The 18,400-nt window shown below is 68.2% G+C and overlaps 1 protein-coding gene across 3 annotated transcripts; it reads left to right on the forward strand.

The window, feature by feature from the left end:
• Window positions 1-356: 356 nt before the first annotated feature.
• On the forward strand, window positions 357-18,400 carry WNT6 (Wnt family member 6). Of its 3 annotated transcripts, none has more exons than XM_080599200.1 (4): window positions 357-537; window positions 14,582-14,797; window positions 17,271-17,572; window positions 17,787-18,400. In XM_080599200.1, exons 2-4 carry the CDS (start codon window positions 14,599-14,601, stop codon window positions 18,246-18,248), a joined length of 963 nt encoding a protein of 320 aa, XP_080455326.1. In that variant the 5' UTR covers window positions 357-537; window positions 14,582-14,598; the 3' UTR covers window positions 18,249-18,400. The 3 variants fall into 3 exon arrangements, with proteins under 3 accessions (XP_080455326.1, XP_080455325.1, XP_080455324.1); XM_080599199.1 differs by lacking the exon at window positions 357-537 and adding an exon at window positions 6,328-6,832; XM_080599198.1 differs by lacking the exon at window positions 357-537 and adding an exon at window positions 6,700-6,832 and having other exon boundaries at window positions 14,577-14,797.

An 18,400-nucleotide genomic window follows, 5' to 3' on the forward strand; every position in this document is an offset into this window, starting at 1 on the left:
AGCTCTGACACTATCCCTGCGGGGTATTCCTGCAGCATGCCCAGCTCCCGGGGTCCCTGCGGAGCTGTTGTCCTGCAAACTGGGGGGCTCGGGTGCCGGGCACCCCGCAGGAGGTCTTGGGGCTCGGGTGCTCCCCTCTCCGCATCGGGGAGCTGCTGGGGGTGGGCTCACGGGGAACGGCCCCCTTGGGACCCCAAAGGGCAGGGGGCGAACCTCGTGGGGTCTGACAGAGCCCCCGTCCCCCCCCTCCGGCCCAGTCGAGGGGGACCCCGGTGCCCGGCTCCTTCTCGCCGCAGCCGCTAGGCTGTGCTCCCGCCTCTCCCACCGCGGGGAGCCGCCGGGGACCGGCAGCGCCGCCGAGCCCCGTGCCCTGCCCGCCGCAGGATGCGGCCCCGCAGCCCGGCGGGGTCCCCGCCTGCACCCCGAGCAGCCCTGGGTGGCGGCACCCAAGGGTGCTCCTCCAGCTTCCCCGGTTCCAGCCCGGTATTCCTCCCGGTCTCCCAGCCCCGGGGGCCGGTGGCAGGGGGGGGCGCACGGGTGAGTCACCCGGGGGGGAGCGGGAGGCGGGAGGCAGCGGGAGGCCCGAGGCCACGGGGATGGCTGCCAGGGCTGCGGGGGCTGTGGGGGAGGCAGTGCGGGAAGGAGGGGGTCGGGTGAGTCAGGCTGCCCCGTCGGCGGCCTGGCGGGGACTTCCAAAAGGAAGTGGCTGGGCCATGACACATCCCCAGCCGGAGGGTGCCGCAGGGGTCCTGGGCTTTTCCAGCTCCAGGGACAGCTCATCGGGTGCTGCACGGGGACCTCGTCTCGCTGGGGTGGGCAGGGGGCTGCAGCGGGGGCTGCGGCGGTGCAGGAGGTGGTGGGGATGTCATCGTGGGGTGTCCCCGCAGCCGGGGATCGATCCTGGCAGGCAGGGCAGAGGCAGGAGAGCGAGCACTGTGTTCATCCGTGGGGATGGCGGTGGCCATGGGCCATCCTTCCCCACGCCGGATGGGACCTGTGGGTGCGGGGACAGGCACCAGGGGACCCCTGCCCTGCTCTGTCCCCCTGCAAGGGTCTCTTGACCCACCCACCAGCTGCTGCTCGCAACGCGGTGGGTCCTGGCCGCCGGGACAGAGGGACAGCTTCCTTACGTGACTTGCGCAGAGTCACCCAGGAGCTGGAAACTTTTCCCAGGACTGCCTCCGCTTCACCCCCTTTTTCTGTCCCAGAGCTGGGAGCGGGCTGTCCCCCGGGAGGGCATCCCCTGACTCACCCCCAGGAAAGCCCGGGCTGTGAGAAGGCTGCGCCTGGGGTCCCCGGGACCATAACCGCTCTGCCGTCACGCCAGCCGTGCGTCACCGCGCTGTCACCAACTGAGTCACGGGCTGTGCCGGGGTCAGCGGGGCTGCACAGCTGCCTGGGGGGACACGGGGAGATCCGGGAGGACGGGGACATTTCCCCGGGTCTGCAGTCAGCTGCTGTCCCCCCACACCGAGTGCCCAAGCAGGGCCTTCTCACCCTTCTACCTAAGGTCCCCCTTCCCTTAGAGAGGCAGGACAGCCCCCTCCTGACCACGGGGACAGCACAAGGCTTTTGAAACAAGCCTCGAATCAAGCACCACGATAGCCCCGGCGTGCAGGGCTCAGCACCCAGCAGCGAGCCCTGGTGCCCTGGGGGCCCCGGGGTGCCGGGACCTTGCCCCGAGGCCGTGGGGCCGGAGGCTGGGGCAGCCCTGGGGCTGCCGGCCGGGCGCGCAGGCAGGCTGTTATCGGGGGAGACAGGAGGCAGCCCGGGCTGCTCTCAAGTGGGCCAGGCTGATTAGTGCCTTCAAGTGCCTACAGAGTTATTCTAAGTCAAGTAGGCGCGAAGGGAGCCGACCTCGCCGGCCTGGGACCTGCGTCGGGCGAGGGACGGCTGAGACCCGGCTGACCCTGCCTCGCAGGGCTGCTAGGGGCCGCAGGGAGCAAGGCAGGGGGGTGCTCCCCTCCTCCGGCCACCCCTCTCCGTCCCTTGCTCCCGCTGCAAAAGGCTGTTTGCTCCAGCCCAAAGCAAACCTGATTTTATCTCCCGGCTGCAGTTCCCTTGGCCGTGGGCCACGGCCGATGCCTCCTACGCAGCACTTGCGGAGCCCATTGGGGGACCCGTGCACAGAGCGGGCTGTGTACGCCGCCACATGACATCATGTTTACGGCCCGCGGGGGCCCAAGGACACCCCCTCCTCGCTCCCAGCCCGCCCGAGCCGTGCGCGTCCCTCCTGGCCCACAGCTGCACAGCATCCCGTGCTCCCCGCGCCGGGCAGAATGACACAGGGGGAGCTGGGGGGAGCAGGGCCGACCCTGGCATCATTCATGCCTTGGGGGGTGCTTTCGGCTCTGCTGGTCCGCCCCCCAGCCTCGGTTTCCCCTCTGGAGTGCGGAGAGTGGATGCCGTGCTAGCGCTGAGTGTGGGCTGCTGCAGCGGCACGAGGTCAGGCCCTCAAGTTGTTGCTCCGAGGGAAAGGCAGATCTTCTCCCCTTGGGACGTGGATGTTCCCGTCTCTCCCAGGACAGAGCTGGGGCTTCGCTGCTCTTGCATGAAACTGAGGTTGTTGGGAAAGAGCAACAACATCCAGAGCCACGGGGGCTCGCTAAGGAGTGCTAGGGCCATCCGTCCTTCCATCTGTCCGTCTGTCTCTCCATCCATCCATCCACCCACCCACCCACCCACCCACCCACCCATCCATCCATCCATCCATCCATCCATCCATCCATCCATCCATCCATCCATCCATCCATCTCCACAGGCATTCATCCATCTCCCCATCCATCTTCATGTCTATCTACCCACCCATTCAGCTAGCCTCCCACCCATCCATCCGTCCGTCCGTCCGTCCGTCCATCCATCCATCTGTCCATCCATCCGTCACTGGGCTGTCAGTGCTGCTGCCCCGTCTGGGGCCCGGCTGCTCTCACCTGTCTGGTGCGGGGCTCCCCAAGGCCAGCGATGGAGAGCTGGGAACCGCTTGCACCCCAACTCTGGGGACCTTTTGGGGTCCCCCAAGGCCACGCCAGGAGGCTGCGAGGTTCTCCACCCCCACGGGTGCCCAGAGCAGGGCACCACAGGGACGAGACGCCTCGGCTGGGCAGCACCGCTCAGCCGCAGGCACCGAGCTGCCCTTCCTGGGGGCGCAGCGTGCTCGGGTGCGGGACACGCCGGCCGTGCGGATCACCGTGGGCAGGGGGTGCAGGTGGGATGCCCGGGGCTGTGCCCACCATCTCCCGGTGCTGGCCACGGGGCCGGCCGTGGGGCAGGGGCTGAGGCTGCGCGAGTGCTGGACGGGGGGGGGAAAACCTGTCTAATTTAAGACGGGGCCCCGCGGTCGCTGTCAGCGGCGGGCGGCGCTCTGATCTGGGGACAGGTCCTCGTCAGCTCCGCTCGCCGCCCGCCGGCCCGACATGAAAGGGCTCTGTGCCCCGATAAGGCCCCAGGCGGGCGGCCCCGTGGTGGCAGCGCCACGGCCGATCCCGGGGGCAGCCCGCGGGGACCCCTCGCAGCGAGCCCATCGCCAAATTCCCCATCACCACTGCGCCCGTGCGTTTGCACCGGTCGGGGAGCTCAGCACCCTGCTTGGCCCGCCGAATGGTGCCCCCGTCCCTCCCGGCTCCCGCCGCTGGCAGCGCCCCGCGGGCTGGGGGCTGTCCCCATGCAGCCTCCCCCCCATTTTTCGCCAGCCCCTCCGCGGCGCGCAGGGGGCCGGTGTTGACTTAATAAGCTCATTCCGCTCCCGCGGCGAGGCCGCAACCCGGGGCTGGTGACATCACACGGCGCTGCCATGGGGACGCCGCGATGTCACCAGCACCGCGATGACCTCACAGCGGGAGCAGGGGACGGGGCCAGGCCGGGTTTGATCACCGGGGTCCTGGGCGGCCAGGGAGGGGAGGGACGCTGGGAAAGTATGCGGCCGCTGCGCGCCGCCGTGTTTGGCTTGGAAGTGGCCGCGCTTTCCCCGCAGCGGGGAGGGACGGTGCCCTTCCTCCCCCCGTTTTTCCCTCCCGCAGCCCCCACCTTGCGGCTGGGGGGGGGGTGGGGGATCGGGGGACCCCCTTCCCTGCTCTTTGGGGTAGGTGGAAGGGGCAGAGTGGGGTCAATGTGGGGAGGCTGCGTCCCCAGGCTGGACCCTAAAACGCCCCATAGCCTCGCGCAGCTCTCCGTGCGCTTCCCTACAGCCGGTGGCAGGTCTGTCACTGCCACTTTGGACCCCACAGCTGGCCGGGGGGGGGACAGCCGGGCCCCCACATTTACGCTGCGGGAGCACAGGGGCGCCCGCATCCTCTCGGCACCCCCCCCGTCATTAATTTCCATCAGTGGCCAAGCAGGGCCAGGGGTGGCCGAGGAACACGGCGCTTTCCCCTGATAGCAAAAATAAATACATTAAAATTCTTGCAGGAGGCAGAAGAATGCGGGACGGCAGGAAAAAATTGTTTTATAATTTGTAATAACACAAAAGCTGGAGGGGGGGGGGGGGGGAGGCGAGCTGCGAGAGGCGAGGGAAGGCAGAGACAAAGGGTCGGCCGCGGCGGAGAAGGCTGCTGCGCGGTGGCGGCGGGGACAGCCCTGGCACAGCACCTCCACCGGGACCTCGTCCCCGAAGGATGTGGCCCTGCGGGTCTCGTTGCAGAGGAGGAACGAGCAGGGCTAGTCCTGGGGCTGGGGAGCCCCAGCTCGCTGGGCTGCTCTCAGCAGCTCCGTGCCTCAGTTTCCCCTTGCTAACGGGGGATTTCTGTGCTGCTGGGGGACAGGGCGCAGCCCCCTCCCCGTCACACACAGGTGCTGGCCTTTGCCCACCTCTCTCGGGGGGCTTCAGCGCTGCACCCACCCACTCAGGCCACCTCTCACGGCCAAGCTGGGGGCGTTACAGCCCCCCCGGCCCCCCCAGCCCCACGAGGGGCCGCTTCCCCTGGCCGCGGCGGCGGGGACGTGACAAGGCGAGTCGCTGTGCGCCAGACGCACCTGCTGTCAGGACGGGCCCCCCCCCTCCCTGCTCCCCTCTTCGGGATGAAATCAAAGGGATTTTTCTGCCCTTAGGAAATCAGATAAAGGCTTCTCACCTGCCCCGCGCTCCCTTTGCGGCGCAGACGAAGGCGGCGGAGGCGGCCGGGCGCTCGGGGCGGGGGGACAACAGGCACTTTCAACACGCCGGCGGATGAGCTGCGCGCTGCAGGCACAGTGTCACCCTGTCCCCAGCCCCGGCCGGGACGTCTCCTGCCCAGGGGGCTGCCTGGTGGTGACTGCCCCCTGTATTCAAGGCGATGGGGGAGCCATGGGGCAGGGGGGATGGAGGCTGCTGGGTGAAAGCAAAAGACCCCAGGGACCATGCAGCAGCCCCGATGCAGCTCGGGAAAGGTCCCTGTGTCCCCACGCCAGGGTGAGGACAGCTCGAGGCTGGTCACAGCGCCGTGGATGCTGAGCCTGGGTGGGAGGGCAGGGTAGGAGCAGGTGGGAGACCTTCAGAGGCGGTGGGAGTCTCTTCCCTCCCGCACCCACGGGGAGAGAATGGTGCCAAGCTGCAGCTAAAACCTGAGTCATTCGCCACCGAATGCTGCTGGTGGGAGCGAACGTGCCCAGGTGAAGGGGAGGAGGTGCTGGGGATGAGGAGCAGGGGAGCACTGATGGGCAAAGAGCTAGGGACGGGGGCAACGGTGCCCCCCTGGGAAGGGGGACGGCACCCACATCTCTGCTGGAGGGAGGGGTGGGCTCACCAGCAGGGAGGATGCACTGGCTGGCCCATCGCTGCTGCCAGACGCCCTGCTTCCCCTGGGGAACCATTCCCAGGGCAGCTCAGGAGGGGTGAAAATTGGGGTGGCAGCCTATGGGCACCCTTTCCTCCTGTCCTGAGCTGCCCGGCCCTGCCACCTCCCTGGCCCCGCCATCCCCCCGGCCCCTCAGCTCCCTGCTGCCCCTGGCAGGTCCCGCTGCCTGGTGTGACCCGTGCTGGGGGCTGTCCCCCTCCCGGCCCAGCTGCAGCCGAGATGAGATCACCCCAACCAGGCCGGCCCTCCCCGCACTCCTCTCCTGCTCCTTCCCCGCTCTGCTCGCCCCTGGGGCTTGCTCCTCACCCACCTGCCGTCCCCCTGCCCAGCCGCTGCCTTTGAGGAGCGGGGTGCCGAGGGATGCTTGGGGGTGTCCCTCCTCCAGCGTGCCCCGGTGGGACAGCCTGATGCGGTGCCAGGGAGCGGGGCAGAGCCCCCTGAGGACACCAAGCAGAGGGCGGGGCGGGGATGCCAGGCTCAGCCACGGGACCCCCCCCCCGAGGCCGGGCAGGTGGGCAGGTGACGGGGGGGGGCACCGTGAGGCAGGGCCGTGCCGAGCACGGCGGTGGGAACGGGCAAGCCGTGGGCACCGCCCGGTGCCCGGAGGACGCCCGGAGCCGTGCCCGTGCCCGCGCCGTGCCCGTGGCTGCGCGCAGGGCGCCGCGCTTGGCATCCCCGAGTCCCCCCCGCCCGGCCCGCCCTGTCCGTCCCCCCGGGCTCCGGTTTCCCTGTCGGAGGCAGATGCTTTCGCAGCCCTGTCCCTCCTCCTCCTTCTGCGGAGCAGCCTCCGCGCCGCGCTCCAGCCGCCCGGAGGTGCCTGCCCAGCCCAGCCCGGCCCGGCCCGGCACGGCCCGGCCCCGCCGGCCCCGGGCTGGCGGAGGGAGGCAGCGGGCACCCAGCCGCGGGGCCCCGGCCAGCCCCGCCGCCCTCCTCGGGGGGGCTCGGAGGGGGCTCGGCTCTCCCAGCCGCCCCCCAGCCCCTGGCAGGATGTTGCCCCCCTCCCGGACCCAGCTGGGGCTCTTCTTCATCCTCCTCTGCCCCGCCAACATCATCGGGCTCTGGTGGTGAGTAAGGGCATCCCGGGGGCGGGCGCGACGCGGGCACCGGGGTCCCGAGCCCTTTAGGGGGGGGTCCCGGCTTGGGGACCGAGCCCCTGCGCCCCTGACACCCCGACGGTGGGGACCGGGGCTCGCCGGGGGGGGGGGCAGAGCCAGCCCGGGGGTGCGCGCCGGGTGGGTTCGGGCTCCCCCGGGGCACCCAAGCGCGCTGGAGACTGGTGGGGGGCAGAGGGCTGAGGGGGGGCCCTTGGGGTACGGGGAACCCCGATCCCGCGGAAAGAGCCGCAGCCTCCCCACCGCCCTACAAGCCCGCCGCCCGGCGGGGCTGTGTGCTTGTGGGGCGGGGAGGGGGAGCGGGGGCCTCCAGACCCCTCCAATAAGTCAACTTTAATTAAAAGCCCGAGGGTCCCCACGGCGTCCCCTCCCGAGCGGTGCCCTGGCCGCGGCGGGGACAAAACCCCTGTTTGTAATGGTGCCTTCATCAAAGGCAGGGACAGTGCTCTGCAGGATCCCGGAGGGGGTGGGGGATTCATTACAGGCGCAGAGCTGGGACCCAGCCTTGGAAAGCCCAGGTATCTGTCGAAACATGAACTATTTAAATCTATTAAGAATTTCACCCAGCCTGTCTTTATCCGGTTTTAAGTGCTTAGATTCCAGCTCCCCGGCGTGCCGTCCGGGCTATCATTCATTATCTGAGGCTATTCGTCTCCACATTGTCACACTCTTTTGACCCCTAAAATAAAGCTCTCCGTAAGCCTTTCCCCTCCCGTTCCCCCGCCCGCCCGGCAGTGATTTATTCCGCGGCTCCATCCCCTTCTCCAGCCCCGGCTGCGGGGACGCGGGGCGAAAGGGGGGCCTGGGCGGCTACAAATCGTGCCCTCGCCGCCGGTGCGGCACTGGCCGGGTTCGTGGGGAAGGGGTTAACGTGGCTCTGAGCGGGGTCGCCCTGCCGGGCTTAGGGTGCGTGCCGGGGGTCCCTCGCTCCCCGCCGCTCGCCTCCGGACATCTGCGCCATCCCGGGGCACGGTCCCTCCCGCTGGCTGAGAGCTGCGTTCTTTTCCCTTGGCTAATTCTCAGCCCGCTGCTTTGCGCACGCAAAGGCTGTCCCTTCGGCCGTCCCTGCTGTCCTTGCCCCGGCCCCACCGACACCCACCCGGCGCTCCCCTCGTCCCCAAGCTCGTGTCCCGCACCCCAGCTGTGGGACGGCGGTGGCACCAGCCCACGGACGGAGCGGCTGGGGGGAAGAAGGAGCTCGCTTTGCCCTCAGTTTCGGGGCGGGTGGATGGGGCCAGCACGGGCAGGGCTCTCCGAGCCACGTCTCCCCCCAAGCACGGGTCCCGCTGGTGCTGCGACTGTGCCCTGCGTGTGCTGGCAGCGCCAGCTTGGGGAGATTAGAAGGATTTGGCAGAGGAGGGCAAGGGGTCAAACTTGTTTTTTCTTCCCTTAAAAAAGAAAGAGAAAAGGAGCCTTTAATTTAAGAATAATAAGGCAGCTGCAAGCAGCGTGGCCGAATGCACCGGGCAGCGCAGGGGGGTCACCGGTGCGCATGGGGCTTTGCCCAGGGTGAGCGAGCCCGGGGGAGGCGAAACCCACCAAAGGGATGTGCCGGGCTTCCCAGGACGGGGCAGGTGGCTGATTCACGAGACGCTTCCCCCCGGGCAGAGCTCGGGTCTCCTGCCCTGCTGAGATCATCCGGCACGTCCAGGGAGCTCTTCTCATGTGGGGGAGAGCCCCGGCGCTGCCGGCCCTGGCAGCAGGCTCCGGGCAGGCACCTTCCCACGCACCTGCTGCCGTGACCCGGCCACCTCCCAGGCGGGGGCTGCGTCCTGGTGCAGCTGTGCCCGGGCTCCTGGAGCACCCAGGGCACGGCGGCAGTGGTAGAGCCCTCCCTTGCTGTCCCTGTCACCGATGCACGGGGGTCTCGGTGGCGTGCCTTTGTGTTTCTCCGTCTGTGCACGCTCGCCTGGCTACAAGGTGCTGCAGGGGCACCCGTGGGTGCTTATCCAAGGGACACGTTTCCCCGGGCAGGGAAGGAAGGGCTTCACCCACCCCTCTGCCTGGCCCACCTGCGGGCGCAGTGGAGGGGGGTGCAGAGGCCGCCCGTTTGAGGTGCTTTTTCCCATTCTGGTGACAAATAAGGTGTGAGAGCGGCATGGCGGGGCGGCTCGCGGGTCCATCTGCTCTGACAGACAGGTGCTGGTTAGGTGCGATGTCAGAGGAGGAACTTTATGTGTTCCTGATGGTTTCATAGCCTGAGAAAGAGCGCCTTCGCTGCAGCGGGGTGTCCCCAGACGGGTCACTGGGGATCCAGTCACCCTCATCCTCCACCCCCTGAGCCCCTGTGTTGGAGTCGAGGCAGAGGGACAGGGGGATGGACACGTACCTTCCCGTGGCAGAAGGGAGTGCCGATGGGGAAGATGGGCTGCTCACGTGCTGCAGGTCCCTCGGCTTGCACCAGGCTGCAGGGAGCCAGCTCCCCTTGCTCACACCGCCCCTGTAAAATCTGTTTCTTCCTCCTCCCTCCATTTTTTCATGATTGCCACCCAGCTCCTTGTGCAGCGATTCCTCCCTGAACAGGACAGCTGGGGATGATCTGGGGCTCCCAGAACAGTAGGGACATAGGCAAACCTGGTGTCTTGGGAGGCCCAAGCATGTTCGGGGCAGGATTTGGGCTGAGATGGTTTGTGGCCGTGTCCCTTGGTCTGCTCAGGCATTGCATCATATCTGGCTGTCCCTTGCCGCTCACACTGACGTGTGTCCCCACGCTCACCCTCTGCCCCATGTGCCACGCTGCTCCCATGCTTGCTGGTGCAGTCCCAAAGCTCCCACTGCCCCGCGGCCCCCCAGCCCAGCCAGGCTGCGCTTACCGGAACGGGGGCACCTTGGGGATGGGGTGAGCAGAGTAAGGAGACGGAAGAACCAACCTCAAGGTCAGAGCAAGGGGGGAAAATCATCCCCAGCACCTGCAACGACATAGACCGACCCTCCCTGCCCCTGCGCCCATCCCCACCCAGCCGGCAGGTCTCAGCGTGGCTCCTCCAGACGGGGAGGACCCACCCCCTAGCACCCATGGGCTCCCCTTGCCGCACCCCGGCTCCCAGTTCCACTCCCCCCAAAGCCACCCCAGCTCGGCTCTCACCCACCACCAGCCTCCCCTTTTTCCTCCGCCGCCCCGGCCGGCACCCACAGCCCCACGAAGCACGGCCGAGCCTGTAAGGGCAGGCTGCTGGCTGGCATGCCCTTGGCTGAGCCGTGAGTCACCCGCTGTCCCGCTGACCCACACCCGCCACCCCACAGCCCCCAGGGTGCCCACGGGCTGTCCCGGGCATGCCCCGGCCCCGGCTGCCCTGGCATGGGCAGCACCATGCAGGCAGCAGAGCGCTGCCCGAGGGGGGGGGAGCCCTGCCCCGTGGCACCCTCTGGGGCAGCCACGCTGGGTCTTCCAAAAGGAAAACGTTTCAGCCTAGCATGAAAATGCTCAGCCTAGCATGGCCCTGCAGCCAGCAGGTCCCCACCGTGCGAAAGCTTCCTTCCTTGGGGCAGCTTGCCATAGATTTGCATACCGTCCCTGCCCCTGACGCCCCGAGGAGAGCAGGGAAGGGGTGCCGCAGCTCTGCCCGGCCCATGGGATTTCCAGCTCCCGTGATGCCCCCGGCACTGCTCAGCAGCCAAGCCCTGGCTGTGCCCCCCAGGCTGGTGACTTGCTGCTTACTCACCCCGCCGTGCTCCTCCTGCTGGGCTTTCAGCACCCCCCCAAACCCTCCCGGGTCAGTAACCCAGCTCCAGGCACCCACGCACATCCCCAGGGGAGGAGCCGGGCGCTCGCAGGGCATCTGCGTGGGGAAGAAGGGAAGGTGGGCCGGGGAAAATCCATGTCCCCCCCTCACCCTGTTCGCACAGCTTGGGAGGAGATGGGCATGGGGTGAAGGTTCGGCTCCTGGCTGAGATTTCCTTGCAGGATTGCCCCTGAGTGTGAGCTGGGGGTTGGTGGTTGTGGCTTGTGAGGTGATGGAGCAACGGGGTGGTGGGGATGGGGTCTGCAGGGTTACCCGTCCCCCCAGGGATTTGCCGGCAGCTCAGCCCTACAGGGCTCACATCCTGCAGATCTTGCCTCTCCAAACAGGTGGAGAAACACCTCTGGGCTCAGGGGGGTGGCTGGGCACCCCGGGGTGCTGTGTCCTCCCAGCTGAAGGCATCCAGAGGCAGGGATGGAGACCCGGCTGCGAGGTGAGCCGTGCCTTCGCTACCCCACAGCAGGGCCCCCCACTTTTCCAAGCAAGCTGCAGGAAATCACGTCATCCTGCACGCTGAAACCCAGGGCATGGCCAGCAACCTCTGCTAGGACACGTCCCAGCCTTGGAGCACATCTCTGCGACCCTGCTCCCAACAGCTCGCAGCCCGCGCCGGCACGTGGGCAGGGGGGCAGCAGGCTGCTGGGCTGGGAATGTGAGCTTTAGGGGAAGGATGGGGATCAGGGAAGCCGAGCACATCGCTGGGGTGCATCCGAATTTCTCTGAAGCAAGGAGCTGAGGCACGGGTGTGAGGGCAGCCTCCAGCCGGGGGATTTAACACGACCCAGGAGCGGGCGGCTCTAACACCCGCACCCTCCTCCAGGGCTGCCTCTCCCTCCCGCACAGCCCATCTCATTCGGGTCTGCTTTCCTGGCCCGTCCTGGCAAAGTGCACGTGCAGGCTGACCACCCTCTTCCTCACCAGCTCCGCCAGCCCTCTCCATCGCCTCCCTGCGAGCTGGGACCCTTGTGCTCCGTCCCCTGGCCGGGAGAAGCACTGCCCCATGCCACCTGGGGAGCCCGGGGGTGCTGGGGCTCTGTGCCAGGCTCCTTTTGGTTGGGAACTGGAGTGGAGGCTCAGTGACCCCGAGCTGAGCCAGAAAAGCTGGGCGTTATGTCTTAGGGGCCCCCGGCTCTGTTGTGCTGGAGCACACGTGCAGAGCACGGGGCTCGCAGCAGAAGCTGCGGCTCTGCCTCCCGGCGCAGCGCTGGACGTGGGCTTCAGGAGCCGACGGTGTGGCAGCAGCAGGGTGGCGGGGGCGCGGATTCGTAGGGCAGGTCCGGGTCCTCTTCAGTGCCTCAGTTTCCCCTTTTCACAGCGGGGGCAGACCCCATTTCGGGAGGCTGCCACCCCCCCGGGCACCGTCTCGGCGGTGGGCGCAGGGATGCTGCGGAGAGGCTGCAGGGCTGGGGTGCCCTGGGCGGGCTGGGGGGGCCACGCTGGCGACCCAGCTCCATCACCAGGGCAGGGGGAGGAGTGCCCGGCGGCAGAGGTGGGGCACCTTAATTGTAGATGCGGGAGGCCTTGGAGCAGGACAAGCTCAGGCAGATCTGGGCCCCGCGCCAGAGCCCTTGCCAAAGCAGTAGCAGTTTGGCAGCATTTTTCTTGCCCTTGTCTCCCCCCCACCCCCCCCAACCTCCCCCCCCCCCCAATCCTACAAAGCAAAAACAGCTCTCGGGCTCCCGGCAGCCTCCCCTCGCGAGAAAGCAGAGCCCAGCGGAAATTAATATCGCGCGGGGCTTAGGCAGCCCACCCCACAGCCGGGCCGGGGTGGGGACCCCTGCGGTGCCGCCAGCCCCCAGCCCTCCGGGGCCGAGCTCTCCCCGTCCTGCCGGCCCGTCTGATCCGGGGTGAGCCGCAGTTCAGCATTTGATCTGAGGGCCCGAGGGCTCGCGCATCGTTTTTATAAGAAGTACAAAGAGTCCTCTCTTAATGAAAGTCCCGGCCCGGCTCCCCTGCTTCCCCACCCTGCCCCATCAGGCAGCCAAGTGGCCCTGGCCCTGTCGCAGCCCGGCACGGAGGCGGCGATGCCCATGAGGACAGTGTGGTATGGGATATGGGGCAGGCTGGTAGCGTCCCACGTGCCTCAGTTTCCCAGTCCTCTGGGGTGTTGGGGACACTTGGGGCTGTTTCTGGCATCAGGGAGGGTTTCGGGTCCCCCGTTGCTTCCCCAGCTGCGCACCCCTTTGCAGCGTGCCGTGCCAGCACGGGGATGCTGGGCTGTGGGGGACAAACGAAGCTGTGTGCTCCCCAGCAGTGCTTTCCTCAGTCCCCTGCGGGAGGCCACCTTTCCAGGCTCTGCAGCTCTTTAATCCTTCAAACCCCCAGCCAAAGCATCAGGGCTCCTTTTCCAGGCCGAGAGGACACATCCTCCCAAACCCTGCCTCCCTCGCAGACGAGTCCAGCAGGGATGTTCCCGGCCCGGCCCCATCCCTGCTCATCCCAGAGGGAGCTTGGGGCGAGCAGCGAGGGACGGGTTAGCCTGGTCCAGGCTTGGCAGCCTGACGTGGAGCAGGGGGAGCCTGGGAAGGGCTTCGACCCGAAAAGCAGGGGCTAGGAGGGGGGCTCGCGGCTCCCGCAGCCTGGCGTCCGCAGCCCGGTGTCCTGAGCACAGCCCCCCCAGCTGAGCGAGAGGGAGAGAAAAAAGGAAACCCAGAGCGTACTTACACACAGAGATTTATCTTGTGATTTTCGAGCCCCTGGGGCTTGGCCAGACTATAAAGGCCTGTCTGGGTTTGGAAGCGGCGCTGCAGCTGGTGCTCGGCAGCGAGCGGGGCCGCGAGCAGCACAGGCGGCCCTGGTCTGCACCCAAAAACGTGGCCGGGGAACCTCTGCTCCAGGAGGGGACAGCGGCTGCGGCAGGGCTGGCACACGGGTCCCTCGGGGCCGGGGATGGGACCTTGCTGGCCCTGCTGGCCCAGGCCAGCATGCCTGGCGCAGCACTGGGAGCTGGATGAGAGGCTGCTGGCACGCAGCTTGCAGCATCCCTGGGGCAAAGCGGCTCCAGTTTGCACAAGACGCCCCCAAATCCTTGCTTGTAGCCTCGGAGCAGCTGCGCTCTTCCCCTTGCAGCCCTGGCGCATCCCGAACGGCGGGGGGCACGCCGAGTGCGGCAAAGCACGAGGCCAGAGCACGAGGCCGTGCTTGGGGCACGCTGAATTCGGGCAGCCCGGGGCCACGCGCCGGCTGAAGGCACCTCGGCGCTGCGGGACGGGCGGCGTGGGCAGGAGGCTGGCGGCACGCGGCGTGCCTGCCCTCTGCCCGCGGCACCGCCGCGCCAGCGCCCGCCCCGGCACCGGGCAAAAGGCGTGGGGGAAGTACAGGAGTTTCTGTAGCCAGCGGCGTGCCGTCGTGCTCAGGCTTTGCCTCGCAGCCCGGAGAGGCAGCACCTCTCTCCAGCTGTGCTGGCGAGGAGCTGGCTCTGGCAGGGCCCCAGCCGGGACTTGCCCTCCCGCACCGGGATCGTCAGGGCTGATGCCGCGCGCATCCCTCCCTCGCCTGCCCGCGGCCCCGTTCCCCGGGGTGGGTGCCCGGGAAGGGGAGGTGAGCGTGGGAGCTGGGGAGGGAGCCTGGCCTGCAGCGCGGGGGCTTTATCTCCAGCAAGGTCTCTGGGCTCATATCCCATGGGGTAAAGCAGAGAGAAAACCCTGAGCTGGGGAGGTGATGCCCGTGGGGTGCCAGGAGCAGCAGCCGCCCTCATTCATGCTGAGGAGCCAGGTCAGTGCCAGGTCAGTGCCAGAGCCAAGGAGCAGGCGCTGAGCAGCACAGCATCTCTGCCACCTCCACAGGGGACACCGCCATCACCCCCAGGGATGTCCCCGAGTGCCTCGGGGTGTGCGGGACGCGGCCGGCACTGCCCCGTGGCCCCGCTCCATCCCCGGGAGCGGGTCTGGCCGTGCCCCGCGCCCAGTCCCCCCGCTCGGGTGCTGGTTTTGCTCTGCTCGCTGTCCCTCCTGCAGGGCAGTGGGGAGCCCCCTGGTCATGGACCCCAACAGCATCTGCCGCAAGACGAAGCGGCTGGCGGGGAAGCAGGCGGAGCTGTGCCAGCTGGAGCCGGAGATCGTGCAGGAGGTGGCCAAGGGCACCAAGCTGGGCGTGCGGGAGTGCCAGTACCAGTTCCGCTTCCGCCGCTGGAACTGCACCAGCCACAGCAAGTACTTCGGCAAGATCCTGCAGCAGGGTAAGGCCGCCTCTTCCCCTGCCTCGCTGCTCCCCAAAAAGCACACCGTGCACAGATGTGTGTGTGTGTGTGTGTGCGCACGTGTGTGTGTGTGTGCGCGCGCGCGCACAGAGGGACTTGCTCGGTGCTCCTCCTGAGGTTTTACTGCCGGGACATGTCTCCCCGTGCTGTAATGAAGCAATTAGCGATGCTCCCAGACAGCGCGGGGCTTCACACAGCCCAAGAATGCACCCTCGTCTGGCAGTGATTTACTGCTCCCCCAGGACCCCGCTGCGTGCAGGGGGGAAGGGGCCTGGTGGGGAGGTGGCCCTGGGGAGCTGCCCCTTGTCCCATGGGTGCCCAGAGCCTGCAGATCCCTCGCCCTGCCCTTGGAGCAGGGTGGGCACCCTGACATCCCCCTTGCATGCACTTCCCATGCCCGAGGGCTTGGGGGGCAGGAGGTGGAGGGGGATGCTAGAAGGTCCTCTCTGTCAGGATACTTCCACGGGCACTGCGCTGTAGTGCTGCCCCCGCTCCCACACCAGTCCCTGTGAAGGTCCTGGCGCAAGCCCCGGTCTCCTTGGCCACTGCATCTCCCTGGCATGCACCAGAAGAGAGCAGGTATGCCCTTCGGTCAGGGTGGCGGTGCCCCGAGGACAGCATTTTGCCATTTTCCTCCTCTTCTCCTCCTCCCTGGAGGGACTGGCAAGGGCAGGGCACCTTGGGCACCCCACTGCGGGCGACGGCCGGGAGCAAAGCTGTGCCCCCAGGGAGACACGGCTCCTCAGGAAACCCTCGCCACAGCACCTTCAATCCACGGCGGGGCGGCTGGAGGCTGAACTGCCTGCTGCAGGGGGCAGCCGGGGCCGGAGGCGATGCAGCCGCGTCAGGCTCCTCTCTCCCAGCGAGGATGCTGCGGTGAGCCCTGGTTCCCCAGAGCCCCGCCGGTGTGGGCACAGCCGTGTCCCCGTCCCTCCCCGTGTGTGCGAGGTGCAGCGTGTCAGGGCGTGCTGGCGTGGGGCAGCCGCGTGTCTGCGGGAGCTGGCAGGGGAGCCGCATCCCCACCCTGGGTGCCACGGGAGCCCTGCCGGCCGCAGGCTGCCCCCCGAGGGCACCGACTGCCCGTGAGGCAGCAGGCAGGGTCCTGGTGGTCCAGGAGCAGGAGGGACAGGGTAGGGGACACCTGCCCCCCCCCGGTGGCGTGGCTGGAAAGGGATCGGTGTGCCCAGTTCCCTTTCCTCCTGCAGACCCCCCCCGGGTTCAGAATGCACTTCAAGGGATGGGGAAACAGCCCTTCTGCAGAGCTGCTGCCCTGTCCCCCCCTCCTCAGCCTGTCCTCACCATCGCACGGCCCCAGGCCAGCCGTGTCCCACCAGCTGGAGGCAGAGTGGCAGTGGCTGGGGACCTGCAGGGCCAGGGGACAACCTGAGAGCTCCTGAGGATGAGGGTGAACATGTCCATGTGCTCTCACACACACGCAGATGTGGGCTCAGCACCATGTGTTGCACGTGCGTGGGTCAGGATTTGTGTGGGGCGCAGCAGAGCAGCGGGGCTGGGGCTGCTCTGGGCAGGATGAAGCCCCTAAAACCTGCCACAGGGCTGAGGGAAGGGGATGCTCGGCCTCTCTGGCATCAGGAGTGACCATCCCAGTGACCATCCTGGGGTCCAGCTGGGAGCATCTCCCCCAGCCCCCTCTGTCCTTCCCTACATGGGCTGCAGACGCCCCCCGTCTCCCCTGCCCACCCCCACGCAGGCCGTGCCACCCCCCATGCCCCGGTCACTCCCTGGGTGTCACCACCCCGGGCCACCCCTGCCCTGGCACCCAGGGGCCCGCCTGGCACAGGGGGGGTGCAGGAGCCCCCCGAGCAGGGCGCCGCGCCCCCGCTGCCAGAATCCCCCGCTGGCTGCGGCTGCGAGCGGCAGGTCCGGGCAGGGGAAGGATGCTTGGAATTTGTGTCCCGGAGCAGAGAGAGACAGGAGCAAATACTAATAATAAATAATCCTGCAGGGTGGAGGCTGCGCCGGTGCGGGGGGGGGGGGGGGCAGGCATCGCCCCGTGGCAAAGTGGGTACGGCGGGGAGAGCAGGCAGGACAGCTTCCTCGCTGCCACCCGGCACGGTGCGTGTGGCACCCGCGGTGTCCCTTGTGGCACAGCTCTGCTCCCTGGGTGCCACCAAGGAGGGCATTTTGCTATCTGGGGGGGACGTTGCAGGGTGCTGAGAGGATGCTGTTGGTACAACCTGGCCACCCGAGCCTCCCTGCCTGCAGCCAGCACCAGCTCCCCGAGCTCCCCCCCTTTACAGGGGGCAGCAGGGGTAGGTATGAGTTTCGGTTTCCCACCGGCAGCCCCTAGGACCTACTTTGGGACGGGCGCATCACCAAGCAGAGGGGAAGGGGAGATCCGAGCCCCCACGGGTGCAGGCGAGGGGGTGCTTTGCTTGCAGAGCCTTAGCCGGAACTGACCCCGCGTCCCGGCCCTGCTGTTCCCCCGCAGATATCCGAGAGACAGCCTTCGTGTACGCCATCACGGCGGCCGGCGTCAGCCACGCCATCACGCAGGCCTGCAGCATGGGCGAGCTGCTGCAGTGCGGCTGCGAGCTGACCCGCAGCCGGGCCCCCCCCTCGCCCACGGCGGGGCCGGGCACCGAGGGCACGGCCTGGGAGTGGGGGGGCTGCGGGGACGACGTGCAGTTCGGCTACGAGAAGTCCCAGCAGTTCATGGACGCCAAGAGCAAGAAAGGGAAGAACGACATCCGCGCCCTCATCGACCTGCACAACAACGAAGCCGGGCGCTTGGTAAGGGTCCCTGCGCTCCCTGCGGGCGGGATGCAGCACCACCCCGAACCCCCTGGGTGAAACAGACCCCAACACACTTAAGAAGCCATTCGGAGGTGCTTTGGGAGCCCCTTATCCCCCCGGGACCAGGGCAGGGTGGATAGGCTGGGGATGCCGGGCAGGGGTGCGGGTGCCGGGAGGGGACCGGGGTCTCAGCGCCGCCGTCTCTCCGCAGGCGGTGCGCAGCTACATGAGGACAGAGTGCAAATGCCACGGGCTGTCGGGCTCCTGCACCCTGCGGACCTGCTGGCGGAAGATGCCCCATTTCCGCGAGGTGGGGGACCGCCTGCTGGAGCGCTTCAACGGCGCCTTCAAGGTGATGGGGGGCAACGACGGGAAGACCCTCATCCCGGTGGGGGACAACATCAAGCCCCCCGACAAGCAGGACCTCATCTACTCGGCCGACTCGCCCGACTTCTGCTCGGCCAACCGCAAGACGGGCTCGCTGGGCACGCGGGGCCGCGTCTGCAACAGCACGGCCATGGACACGAGCGGCTGCGACCTGCTGTGCTGCGGCCGCGGGCACCGCGACGAGACCGTGGTGCTGGAGGAGAACTGCCTCTGCCGCTTCCACTGGTGCTGCGTGGTGCAGTGCCGCAAGTGCTCCGTCCGCCAGGAGCTCAGCCTCTGTGTCTGACGGCCTCCGCCGCCCCGCTGCCACCCCGCCGGTCCCCATCGGGTGAGGACACTTCAGGGGCCACCCCCCCGGGATCGTGCCGCGGGCGTGCTGCGGCCCTGGGACATGGAGAGGTGACCCGGGGGGTCCCGGAGAGCAGGCTGGGCTGGCGG

The sequence above is a fragment of the Anser brachyrhynchus genome, assembly GCF_964034855.1.
Source record: "Anser brachyrhynchus genome assembly, chromosome: 7".
Lineage (NCBI taxonomy): Eukaryota > Metazoa > Chordata > Aves > Anseriformes > Anatidae > Anser > Anser brachyrhynchus.

Excerpts from the sequence above, each read along its gene's own strand:
- WNT6 (XM_080599198.1), top strand. The coding sequence starts at position 6,756 with ATGTTGCCCCCCTCCCGGACCCAGCTGGGGCTCTTCTTCATCCTCCTC. Across the intron at positions 14,798-17,270 it reads CGGCAAGATCCTGCAGCAGG|ATATCCGAGAGACAGCCTTC; the intron begins GTAAGGCCGCCT and ends GTTCCCCCGCAG. Across the intron at positions 17,573-17,786 it reads ACAACGAAGCCGGGCGCTTG|GCGGTGCGCAGCTACATGAG; the intron begins GTAAGGGTCCCT and ends GTCTCTCCGCAG.